Source organism: Stegostoma tigrinum, chromosome 19 (genome assembly GCF_030684315.1).
Source record: "Stegostoma tigrinum isolate sSteTig4 chromosome 19, sSteTig4.hap1, whole genome shotgun sequence".
NCBI classification, from domain to species: Eukaryota; Metazoa; Chordata; class Chondrichthyes; order Orectolobiformes; family Stegostomatidae; genus Stegostoma; species Stegostoma tigrinum.
Window position 1 is genome coordinate 36,620,716 of NC_081372.1, and position 13,220 is coordinate 36,633,935.

At 41.2% G+C, this 13,220-nt stretch overlaps 1 protein-coding gene across 2 annotated transcripts in view; it reads right to left on the minus strand.

The window, feature by feature from the left end:
* The window catches only part of LOC125461583 (cadherin-4-like), a 657,666-nt gene that overhangs the window by 134,366 nt on the left and 510,080 nt on the right, over nucleotides 1-13,220 (minus strand). For both annotated transcript variants that reach the window (XM_059652819.1, XM_059652818.1), the window contains one exon: nucleotides 9,701-9,856. In XM_059652819.1, coding sequence (XP_059508802.1) covers nucleotides 9,701-9,856 — 156 coding nt within the window. The remainder of the gene's footprint in view (nucleotides 1-9,700; nucleotides 9,857-13,220) is intronic.

Here is a 13,220-nt window from a genome sequence, read left to right on the forward strand (position 1 = left end):
ATCCCTGTCAAACCACACCCCCCACCACTGGTTACAGATTGCCAACCCAAAAAATATCCCTTATCCCAACCCATGTTATTTGCCCATTTACCAATTCTCTATTCACACCAAAGTGCACTGCCAACACCATCGGCTCTTCTGGGGTCGCGCTTTCCCATTCCACCAGCCCTGACATGTGATCATTTTTGTATTCCTTATGGTAATTTGAGCAAGTGACTCACCTGTAAAACAACCTGAGAAATTAACCTGGAACAAAGTGCGAAGTTAGAACTTCTACTGGGGCAGAAACTGTTCAAAGGATGTGGATCAATATTAAAACGCAAAGTGGCAACCAAGATGTGCAATAGCTTTTCACAAGTGAACGCATATGGAATGCATCCCGCCTATTCCTAAAGGATTGGAATTGAAAATGAGCTGTATGCATTGAGAAAGGTTGGGTCTACGTGATTATGAGCAACCTGGTTAGTGACACATGGACGCACAACTGAAGAATATTTCAACTGAGTCCCTGCAGCCACTCTATTCCTTCTTAGTTGAATGCATGTAAAGAAGTTCTTTGCTAATACTAGGACTGAGGCAAAGGTGCTTGTTTTTAGCCAACATTTTTGTGCTCATAATCTCTGGTTCAAATGTTATTTAGGAACTTCTTCATCCTCTGGGAAGTGAGGTAAAGTTAAAGTCACCACATTCCCAGACTACCAAAGGACTGGTCTCTCAATAGAGATGACCGCTGGTGATTTAACACAAGGGTCACCATGATTCAGGTGAGGAGTGAGGTTGAGAAGGTGGGACCTTCATGGTAACTTCAGCTGGTGTGGAAATTTAACTCACACTGTTGCTGTTATTCTGCATCATAAACCAGCCATCTAGTCAATTGAGCTAACTGAATCATCTGGGAAGTAGCAAATGAAGCTTTGTAAACAATGCTTATCCTTTTGTACACACTCTTCATTACGCTTTAGTTGATGACAAACATTCCCTGAATTACATGGAAATTCTAACACAGACACTGGCCATTTTGTCAAATCAGTTCATGTTTGGATTTATCCTCCACACAAACTGCAATAATCTCTGCCTAATACTACAAATCCCTTCCTTTCCCTTTCATTCTTTCATCTAACCAATGCTCAAATATAGCTAACTCTGGCAGCTTGTTGCACAGTCACACTATAATGTGGGGAAAAAAACTTTATTTGCTCTTTGTCCTAAATCTTCTACATTTAGTTTTATATCTATTTTTTTCTTTTTTGCTGTATCAGTAATTTGAAACTTTTAAAAAATTTACCTATAATAAAGAAACAGGAATCTTATTTCACAGTAACACAGTGTGGAGCTGGAGGAACATTGCAGGCCAGGCAGCATCAGAGGAACAGGAAGGCTGACATCTCAGGTCAGGACCCTCCTTCAAAAATCTTCTGAAGATGGATCCCGACCCGAAACATCAGCTTTTGAGCTCCTCTGAGGCTGCCTGGCATGCTGTGTTCCTCCAGCTCCACACTGTGTTATCTCAGACTCCAGCATCAGCAGTTCTTACTGTCTCTGAATCTTATTTCAATCTGTGGTATAGCCTCCCTATCACTCATGATAACTCCTTTGGAGCCCAAGACTACACATCATTCCAGCAGTGACCTTACTAACATTTTGTTCAAGTTCACTGTTATATCTTCAAATTTACTTACAATACCGCTTGCCATAAAAGTAATATTCCATTTTTTTTGGTTCCATCTGATCCACTTGAGGTCCTGCTTTTAATGTCTAATGAGCTTGAACTCCTAAACCCCTCTGTCACTTTAATTTTTCCAGCCTTTCTCATTTTAAGCACAATTATTACTTTAAATCAAGAAAATGTGCCACCTCACCCTTATTAACATTGAATATCATTGCTCTCACCTTTTTGTCCAATTGATGAATATACCCTTGGAGCTTCCTTTTGTCCTCAGAATTGTTTTTACTGCTATTTTTTGCACAAATTTGACACCATTTCCTCTAGCTGTGAATCAGAATCATAAACATAAAATGATCCCTCTAAATTCTCTTTGTTTATTTCTCTGAGTGTAAAAATCATGTAAAGGTACCAATGTCCATGGCTGCACAACATCTTAAAGGTGAAAGCTCACGTAAGGCCCATCTGATAACTTTATGATTGCTGTAAGGTCATGCACACAAACAGCTTAGACAGAATACTGTTATGCACAGTGAGAAAATATTCCTTCTGGCACAGTTATCCACTTCTATCCAGTTTGATAAACAGTCTTAATCTCAACCCTATTTCTTTCCACTTTACTACTGTATAATTTAATTTGCAGCCGTTTCCCTAATTTGGCACACTTCTAACTTCTATAATTTTCCCAAAGAATCAAAACAGCACACATTGAAGGCTATTTGGCCCACCCTGTCCATGATGGCTCTCCTAAGAAGAAATTAACACATTCCTACATCCTTGCATATTGTCCCTTTTTTGATGTTTAGGGTATTCAGCAAATATCAAGAAAAGCTCTGATGCAGGAATAGGCCATTGTTTCCACAATGTTTGCACCTACTAAAAGATGAACACAAATCATTATCCCATTTTCCAGTATTTTGACCATATCCTGACACAGCAGTTAGCACTGTTACCTCACAGTGCCAGGGACCTGGGTTTGATTCCAGCTTGGGGTAACTGTCTGTGCGGAGTTTGCACGCTGTCCCTCCAGCTGCATGGGTTTCCGCTGGGTGCTCTGGTTTCCTCCCACTGTCCAAAGATGTGCAGTTTAGGTGTACTGGCCATGCTAAATTACCCACAATGTCCAAGGATGTGCAGGTTAGGTGCATTAGCCATGGGAAATGCAGGGCTACAGGGATGAGGGTGTGGGTCTGGGTTTGATGCTGTTTGAAGGGTTAACTTGATGGGCTGAATGGCCTGCTCCCAGATGAGATGAGGGCATCTGTCTCAACTACTGTTTACGCAGAGAGTTTCAGACCACTATCATCATCTGGCTGAAACAAAAAGGTCTCCTTTCCCAATTGATCCTTTTGCTAATCACTGAACAACACTGCTAACTGTTGCGTCTGTGTATTGAGTATCTGAGCGTGTGTGTGTGTGTGTGTGTGTGTGTGTGTGTTTGTGTGTGTGTTTGTGTGTGTTTGTGTGTGTGTTTGTGTGTGTGTGTGTGTGTGTGTGTGTGTGTGTGTGTGTGTGTGTGTGTGTGTGTGTGTGTGTGTGTGTGTGTATTTTCTATGTTTTTGTGTGTTGGTGTGTGCACGTGCTTTTGTGTGTGTGCGTGTGTATGTATGTGTGTATATGTGTTTGTGTGTGTCCGTGCCCGTGTGTGCGCGTGCGCAGAGCTCTCAGCACTTCTCATCCAGCCTATCTGGTTAGATCACTCAAAGTGGTGGCTACAGACACTCAATTGGGCCCATTCAGAGAAACTAAGGGAAAGTGAGGTGGTTGGACATGGGGAAAAAGACTCAGTAACCCCCTCCTAGGGATTGGAGGCTGCATGTTGGTGATGAAAGCTGGATGACAATTGAGAAACAGGAAAAGTGTTTGTAAGAGGGGATACAATAAAGCACAGATGGGAAGTGATTCATATGGAGGTGGGATGAGTGGTTTGTCCACAGTCAGAAGCTTCCTGACTTCAAGATGTGGACAGTGTATGACAACACTAGCGTGATCACTTCATTAGCCAGGGTTTGAAGAGTAAACGTGGATAGGTGCAGGTTAACTTAGACAGAATGGGTGGAGACCTGGGTGGTGTGACACCTATAGGGGTCATGGGATGGGCTATAAGGAAGGGGATTTGGGTATCTGTCATACTAGTGACGTATAGGGGCTGAGGTGGAAACTGCTGGCTGAAGAATGTTTGCTGGAAGGCGGAACTATGCAATGTGAAAGGAAATAATGGTGACCAGACGCGGAGAGGAGGGATTGTGTGGTAAGCTATGGCATGAGATGTTACCAGGCCTCCTGGGAACCAACCTTCCAAGAACTTCGCAAACTGACACTTTGCCAAAAAAAAAACTTGATCTTTGATTTTTAACCAAATGATTCTGTCTCAACTGCGACTGTACACATCAATCCTCCCTACAAAGCTACCAAACTTTTTCAAAGTCAATTAGCAAAGACAATTGTTGTAGAAAATGTTAGGCTCTTGAAGCAAAAAATGGGGAGTGCACTAAGCAGTGCACAATGTTATGAGGTCATATGGACTTGGTGAAAGAACATTTCTGGAACTCAAGGAAGACAAATATCGAGGCATCTAGGTCTCCCTCATTGAGCTGTGACAATGTCTATTTCATCAATGTAACTGAGCTGCTACTGAGCAATAAATGAGATCTTGCTTAAGACAAGAGTATCTCTCATTAGACTACCTCTACCATACTAGAGGAACTTAAAGGGCTGCAAATCTAACTTATGGTGACCATTGTCTAGATAGTTCAAACAATATGGACAGCATTACAAGTGCATTCTACAGAGAATACCATTGAATAATGTTTATGTCAGGAGTTTCCAGCAACAATATGATCAATACTATTCTGCAAATTGTCTGAGGGTTTCACCTAACGTGAGAGTGCTGTGCCACTCTACCTTCTTGTATATGATAGGATTAATTAGAAGAAAGTGAAAGGATTAATTAGAAGAAAGTGAATGCTTGATCTTTATCGGGGTTTTCCTGGAAGATGAATGGGAGGACAACATGAAATCAAACGAGTGGAAACGACTGTAGGAGAGGGGGATGAAAGGCTAAAGAGGGTGAAGGGGGCAATCCTTGCACACTTTGGATACAGGTCATCCTCTTGGCTGGACCTTCAAGAGCAGCACTGCTGTCTCTGAAAACTTACATATCCTCTAAATTGGTCCTCGAGCTAATCTTAAGCAAGATGTCTGTTAGCTGCAATAATCCATGCATCCAATTGCAAGGAGTCCATATGTACTGTTTCTTGACATTTGTTTCTTATCAATGCTCGAGTGCTACACCTACAGGTTTTAGTGCCTTCAAGCATTTCAAATGATAGTGATCAGCAATTAGGTCCAAAATTATGGCTAAAACGTGTCCTGCTTAAAAAAGGAGCAAATTTGCAGCCTTTCACCATTATGCCCACAGTTTACAAGAAACTGCTAAGATATTAGAAAGTAATTAGAAAGCCACATCCCATTAAAACACTCTTCTACCTTTACAAACTGGAGTCATAAAGAAATTTGTGTATTTTGTGTGCAGTTTGAACGTTCTTTGGATAAATTAGTCAGTCTTGCTATCAAATAAGGAGTTATATTCACCCTTTCCCTATGGGTATAGTTTTTGATGACTGATACTGACTGAAGGCCACAGACATTCAACATGCAGGCAGTGAGTCTCCCTAATTCTGAGTTAATAGAAGTTAATCATGGGTTCATACAGCATAGAAATGGGCCCTTTCGCCCACCATGTTCATACCAAGCAACAAATACCAAGCCACACTAATCGCATTTACCTGCACTGTCTCTAGAACCTACTTGCATTTTAAGTGTTTATCCAGATGCTTCTTAAATGTTATTAGGATATCTGCCTCCACCATCCTCTCAGGCAACACGTTCAATATATCTAACATACTCTGTGTGATTTTTTTTCCTCAGATCTCTAAACCACTTACTCCTCACTTTAAACTTCTACCCCCTGATCTTAGGCACATGAGCCACAGGGAAAGGATTCTCAATACCTACTCTGTCTACATTGCTCATAATCTTGTCAGCATCGACAAGTCCTCACAGATAAGGGAGAGTCTCCTCCACTCTCAGGGTGAGTCTCCGGGTGGTCGTACAGACCGATGTGGCTTCCACAGGTTGTGTTAGACTTAGGTGGTTGTGGTATGGGGTGAGTGGGGCACTGATATGCTTGCTTGGTTTCTGCTTTTTCTTGATGACTAGTCTTGAGGTGCTTGATGCCTTCCTGTATGCATTCCCTCTGCTTTGATGGTCTTGGGCCAGAGATTCCCAAGTGTCTGTGGAAATGCCACATTTCGTCAGTGTGACCTTGAGGGTATCACTGAAGCGCTTCCTCTGCCCATCTGGGGTTCACCTGCTGTTTCAGAGCTGGGAGGAGAGAAGTTGCTTAGGGAATCTCGTGTTGGTCATGTGGGCAACATGCTCAGCCCATTGTAGCTGATCAAGGGTGGTCACTGCCTAGATGCTGGGAATATTGGCCAAGTCAAGAATACTGGTGTTGGTACATCTTTCTTTTTAGTGGATTTGCAGGAATTGGAACAGGCAACGTTGGTGGTACTGCTTTGGTGCCTTCAGGTGTCCATGTCTTGGAGTCATATGAGAGCGCAGGAACCACCACAGCTCTGTAAACCTTAAGCTTGATGTTGGATCTGATGTTGATGTTCTTAAATACTCTTTTCCTCAGGTGGGCACAGGCTGCAATGGCACACTGAAGGCGATACTGGATCTCTTCATCAATTGCTGCTTTGATTGACAGGACACTTCCAAGGTGTTGGGTGTGATCCACAATGCCAGGCCTCAACATCAGCTCCTTTATGGAGGCATATGACAGCATGAGTCTCACCCAAGACATCCATAAGACAAAGGTCATCCACCCACCTCATAATTTTGTATACCTCCATCATATCCTCTCTCAACCTGCTCTGCTCCACGGAAAACAAACTCAAACTATTCAGCATCTCCTCATAACTGAGACTTTTCATCCCAGGCAGCATGGTGGTGAATATCCTCAGCACCATCTTCACAGCAATCACCTCCTTCTGACAATAGAGTGACCACAACTGCAAACAGTATTCCATCTGTGGTCTAATCAATGTTTGATAAGTTGCAACAAGAATTCCTTGCTCCTATATTCTCCTTTTCTGAAGAAGGTTCTCGACCCGAAACGTCAGCCTTCCTGCTCCTCTGATGCTGCTTGGCCTGCTGTGTTCATCCAGCTCCACACCGTGTTATCTCCTATATTCTACTGGTTAATGAATGCAAGCAATGCCTTTGCCTTCTTCACCATCCTTCAAACTGTGTTGACATCCTCAGGGATCTATGGACTTGTATGCCAAGGGCACTTTGTTCCTCAGTACTCCCTAAGGACCTAACACTCATTATGCATATCCTTATAGACCTCCCAAAGTGCATTACCTCATACTTCACAGGATGAACTTCCACCTACCATTGCTTGGTCCAATTTACCAGTTGCTCAATATCAGACTGTAGCCTGAGGCCATCCTTTTATCAACACACTGCCAGTTTTCATGTCATCCTGAAACTTATCAATTGCACCTTCTATATAAACATGCAAGTTGTTAATGTCCATTACAAACAGCAAAGGTCCCAGAACTGATCCCCATGGTACACCACTGGTCTCAGGCTTCTAATCACAAAAACAACCCTCAAACGTCCAACATCCTTTGCCTCCTGTTTGTTTGCCAATTTTGGATCCAGTTTGTCATGTTGCCTTTGATGACCTGGGCTCATATGTTTTGGACAAGCCTTCTATGTGGGACCTCATCAAAATCCTTACTAAAGTCCACGTAAACAACAGCAACCACACTACCGTCATCAATACATTCAGCCACCTATTCAAAAATCTCAATTAAATTTGTCAGACAGTACCTCCCTTTAACAAATTGCTGCTGGTTATCCCTGATCAATGCTTGCATTTTTAAAGTATTGATTAATCCTGTCCCTCCAGTTCTTTTCCAATAATTTCCCTACCCCTGATTGGCTGGTCTATAATTACCTGGCCTATCCCTGTTGCCTTTCCTGAACAAAGGAAACACATTAACAATCCTCCAGTCATATGGCACTTCACCCATGATCAGCGAAGTATCTCCGCCAGGGTCCCAGCAATTTCCTCCTTTAGCACCTAGGGTACATCTCATTAAATCCTGGGAGTTATACACCTTTATTCTCCTTATTAAACTTAACACGTTCTGGGACTTCACCAGATCAAATGAAATCTCCAGCTATGATGTTTTAAATACAAATGAGACGTATTCACTTCAGACCTGATGCATGCACTTTGGCTCCATGCACAGGTTACCCATTTGGTCTCTAATCAGACCCCACTCTTTCCTCTTACACTTAATATTCTTATAACGGTTTACCATGATGCAACCTGCTAAAGATTTTTGTGTCCCCTTGTTGCCTGTTCGATTTCCTTTTTCAAAAATAAAACTCCTACATTATTGATGCTTTTGATGGGGCTCCCCTGTTTATAATGCACTATACCTGAATTATGCTTCCTTCTCAAGAATTCTGAGAAGTTCTGAAGAAGGGTCACTGGACCAGAAACGTTAAGTCTGATTTTTCTTGACGGATGCTGGTGACCTGCTGAGATTTGACAGCAATTTGCTTTTGTTTCTGATTTCAAGCACTGGCAATTCTTTTTTTTTAATGCTTCATTGTTTTTCTTTATTAAAATCATGATATCCCTTGACATCCATAATTCCCAGGACCCCCTTCACTCATTGAGGCCCTGAAGTCTCTCTATACTACTGTTAAAGAGTCCCACTTTCCAAATCTAGGCTGAGCTGCACGTAATCACTGCCAGTCTTTACTTGTCAGATCTAATTGAATGATATTGTAATTGCCATCTCCCAATTTTGACACTTCTGCACGATTCTTATCCCTATCCATAAACACTTTGAAGTGTTCAGATTTATGGTCAACTAACTTAATATAACCTAATGTTAATGTAACCTAGAGATAAAAGACATGGAAGGCAGACTTGAGAGCTGGAAATTTTAACAAATGACAAATTTAATGTACGTTGAGATAAATAAAAGGTTGACTACTCAGCTGATGAACTTATCACAGTTAGATGTTCTGAGACATGTTAGACCTGCTCAGACGTGTCCCGACACACTTCTGGAGCAAATAGGACTTGAATAATGGCCTTCTGGTCCAGAGGTAGGGGCACTATCACTTGGCCACAAGAATCTTACACTTCCCCTGAATGTTTAGATTTTTCACAATGTTTGCAACATAGTATTTAAAAATAATCATTCTTCTATTAATTTCTAAAGACTACCTGGAATACTTATTTCTTGCATTGAAGCAATGATACCTCCTATGGGCAGCTTAATATCCATTTTAGAAATAGGGCATGTTAGATGGATATAAAAGATCCTACAGCAGTTTTGAAGAAGAATTGGAAGTCTTCCTAGCATCCTGGGGATACAGATTTCTTAATGGTGTCACTATTACACATAATCTGGTCATTTATCTCACTACTGGTTGTTGGATTTTGATCTGCACCTATTAACTGTAACAGTTCTGGGTGTCAAAAACAATGACAAGTTACATCTTTTAGTTATAGTCAATTGACAAAAATGACAAGCACTCATTTTGAAACCATGAAGAACACAAAACTGACTTAGTAAAAGAAATTATTATTGTGAATTTCTTCAGCAGAAATGAGATATTAAATATTGTTAAAGAAAACTGATCAGCACTTAATAGACTCTAATCAACAATTTTTTCAAGACTGTCTAAGCAAGTAAGCATTAGAAATGTTACTATTAATGTCAATATACAAAACATAAATGGACCATTTTGAAAATTAAGCTGCTCTCCCATAACAACATTATTTTAAGAATAAAATTCCTCAAAATGTAGAATTACTTGTTTTGTGCATATGAAGTACGTCCTTTAATTAGCCATAAAATTGTTGACTGTGCTAGCATAGGAGGTAGGCCAAATTGGAAATAGTAGCAATTAATTTCACAGGTGGGCTCTTACGTGAAAAGATGCAATATCCTCACGATCCAACGGTCTCGTTACATGCATTTTACCAGCAACTTGATCAATACTAAAAACCTCCATGGGTGGCTGATCGGCTCCAGGCCCAGTGATACTGTACCGGATCTGGATCTCCCGGTCTTTATCTGACCGAATCTGAAATTAAAACACATTGGGAGAGTTGACTATTTTTTAAAAGGTGATACAATTATCAAATGATCTTATGAGATGGTGATAGTAGAGTGGCAAGTAAGTTTTTAAGTACACACTACCTTCCACACCAATAAATTATTAAATAAAAAACAAGCAAAAAAAGTCTTGGAAATACTGTCATAACATTAAATTCACATTGAACTGAATTTTCAAATTACTCAACTCTGTGGATAATAGATATGTTGTCCAAAACTTTAATTGGAACTTTCCACTCCTAAATCTGCAAGGAGTGGCAATTTTTAATTATGCTGCAAACTGTGTGCTTACAAAGACAGGTAAACAATTTTGAACAAATTGTAAACCACTATTTTCAACAGTCTTGTAATTATCTTGATTAAAAGTTTCATTACACAAACAGAAGAACCCTTCTTGCATCATAGCCAAGTATCAAATTTAGAAACATGGATAAAAGAAAATATTTCAAATAGCTTCAGAGATAGTAGGAGCTGCAAATGCTGGAGAATCTGAGATAACAAGTGTGGAGCTGGACGAACACAGCAGGCCAAGCAGCATCAGAGGAGCAGGAAGGCTGACATTTTGGGCCTAGATCCTTTTTCAGAAATGGGTCTGAAGAAGGGTCTAGGCCCGAAACATCAGACTTCCTGCTCCTCTGATGCTGCTTGGCCTGCTGTGTTCATCCAGCTCTGCACCGTGTTATTTCAAACAACTAATTGTTAACAAATCAGGCTTTAATAAAAACGGAGTTAAACATTCCACCTGCTCTTCAAACATCAGCAATACTGGTTATTGACATTAATAAGATAGAAGGCTTTAATGCTGTAAATGTATCTGAAAACTGTAACTTCTGTATTTTTCTATATAGATTGGACAAATATGGCAGAATCATGTGCAGGTGCAGATGCAGATGCAGATGTCTTGGCAACAGTTGGACAGCTGGTGAATGCCACAGCATTTCTCTTTTTGTGATGGCCCTACACATCTTAATCCACGTAAGGATTTACAGGTCAGCAGTGGGCCTTTGCTAAGGAGCAAGGACCCTGTGGCAGATATCTTGTCTGGCAAGAGCTGCTGGCCAATCAGGAGTCAGGTGTTTTGATTGAACAGTAGCCCCAACAGAGGAGGATGTTGCTGTGACTCTGATGATCATTCTTGGGTACAACATCAGAGCTGAGTGTTAGGAGAAGAGGGTTGACAGGTTGTGGGTGACGAGGGACAGCAGCAATGGGACATTCTCTGAGGGAACCACCTACCCGATTTTTAGTCTCTTGACCAGACACAGAGTGTCTATGAAGGACAACCCCTCATCCCACCCCTTCCTGGATCTGCAAATAGCCTCACAAGGGGTGACTATATCCTGTGCCCAAAATGTAAAACCCCCGCCCAACACTGGATTAATACCAGAGGCAGGGGATGCGTTGCTTATGGATCTCAATTGGTAGCAGGTCAGAAAGTTAGCCCACAGGCCCTCCCACTGTGGATTTAACCAGAGTTGAGGTGGAACATGGTGTGATCCGTAGCAATCACCTTTCTACCTGTTTTAATGCAGCTCACACCTACCACCATATACACCAAAGAACGGCCTGAGATTCCAGATTTGCAGAAGCAGAATGTTGATAAAGGAATAAAGGTTCCACTCATGGGAAAAACAGCTCTCTTTCAAAGTTGTGCCAAAATTAAATTGAGCAGAGTCAACCATCCATTCTCGACAATGTACAAGATCACAGCACGTAACTTCCTAAACCATGCAGATCAACAGCCTCTGATTTGTGAAGATTGGAGTAGGCATTGTACTTCTGATGTTGAGTTCAAAATCTGGCTCCTTGAAATGTTTCTGCTAAAAATTCTAAACAAAGATTCTGCGCAGAGAATTCTTATTTCTTGCATTCAAACAATGACACCTCTTTTGAGCAACTTAACATCCATTACAAAAATGAAGCCTGTTAGATGGATACAAAAGATACCACAATAGCCCACTAACGTGTCCCATAATGTGTCAAGCATAAAGCTAAATGTAAACCATACAAAAGTCTTCAAGTCTTGCAAGTTAACCATCACACACCTTGACTGGCCAAAATATTTTCACTCAAATATTTTAAATAAACAAGACATGTTAAGTATAGATTAAGGTCACAAGTTCAGGGTAACATTGCACATTATCTAGTAAGACATGAGAATTTGCAATTAGTCTTTAAAACATGTTTAACATTAAAGTATGCTATTGTTGACAACAGTCTTTGCATATTTCATAAATGCTTCTTATGAAAGTACTTTTACTTTCTGATACTTAAAACGTCTTTCATTAATTGCCTTTTAAGAGAGGTTGCTACAAAAAAGATTACTTCTCAACAATTCTTCTTGTAATTGCAGAATAACAGGAATATGAACTGTCATTTGTCCTCCTCAATGATTTTGGTTTAGATCAAATTATGAGTCCACAGGCAATGCCATATCCCTAGCCCTGCACTCATACCTGGAACGTCCGGACATTAAAGACACCTACATCAGACGCCTGCTCGTTCATTACAGCTTTTCCTTCAACACCATTATTCCATCCAGACTGATCTCAAAACCGTAAGACCTTAACCTTGGCTCTGCCCCCTGCAACTGGATCCTCAACTTTCTGACCCACAGACTATTGTCAGTGAGGATAGGTAACTGCACCTTCTCCATAATAACACTCAACACTGGATCTCCTCCCACCACAACCTAAGGATGTGTCCTCAGGCCCCTGCTGTACTCTTTTTTACCTATGACTGTGTTACCAAATTCTGAATGAACGCCATCTACAAGTTCGCTGATGGCACCACTGTAGTGGAACGGATATCTAACAACAAATAGTCAAAACACTGAATAGCAATAGTGGTGCAATGAAAATAACCTCTCTCTCTAAGTCAGCAAAACTAAAGAACTGAGCATTGACTTCAGGAAAAAATGGAGAACACGCCCCCATCTACATCAACGGAACTGAGAGCATGAACAGCATCAAGTTCCTCCAAGTGACGTTAACCAAGAGCCTGTCCTGAACTTGCACATAAATGAGACAGTTAAGAAGGCACAACAACACTTCTTCTTCTCCAGGTGGCTCAGGAAATTTAGTATGTCCGTAAGGTCCCTCACCAACTTCTACAGATGGACCGTACGAAACTACAGCAGATGGTGAGCACAGCCCAAGCCATCGCTGAAGCCAACCTTCCATCCATGGACTCCACTTACACGACTTGCTTCTGTGGAAAAGCTAGCAACATCATACAAGACCCTTTGCACCCCTGTTATAACTTCCTACAACATCTTCCATCAGGCAGAAGATACAGAAACCTGAACACAAGAGCAGGCTCAGGAGCAGCTT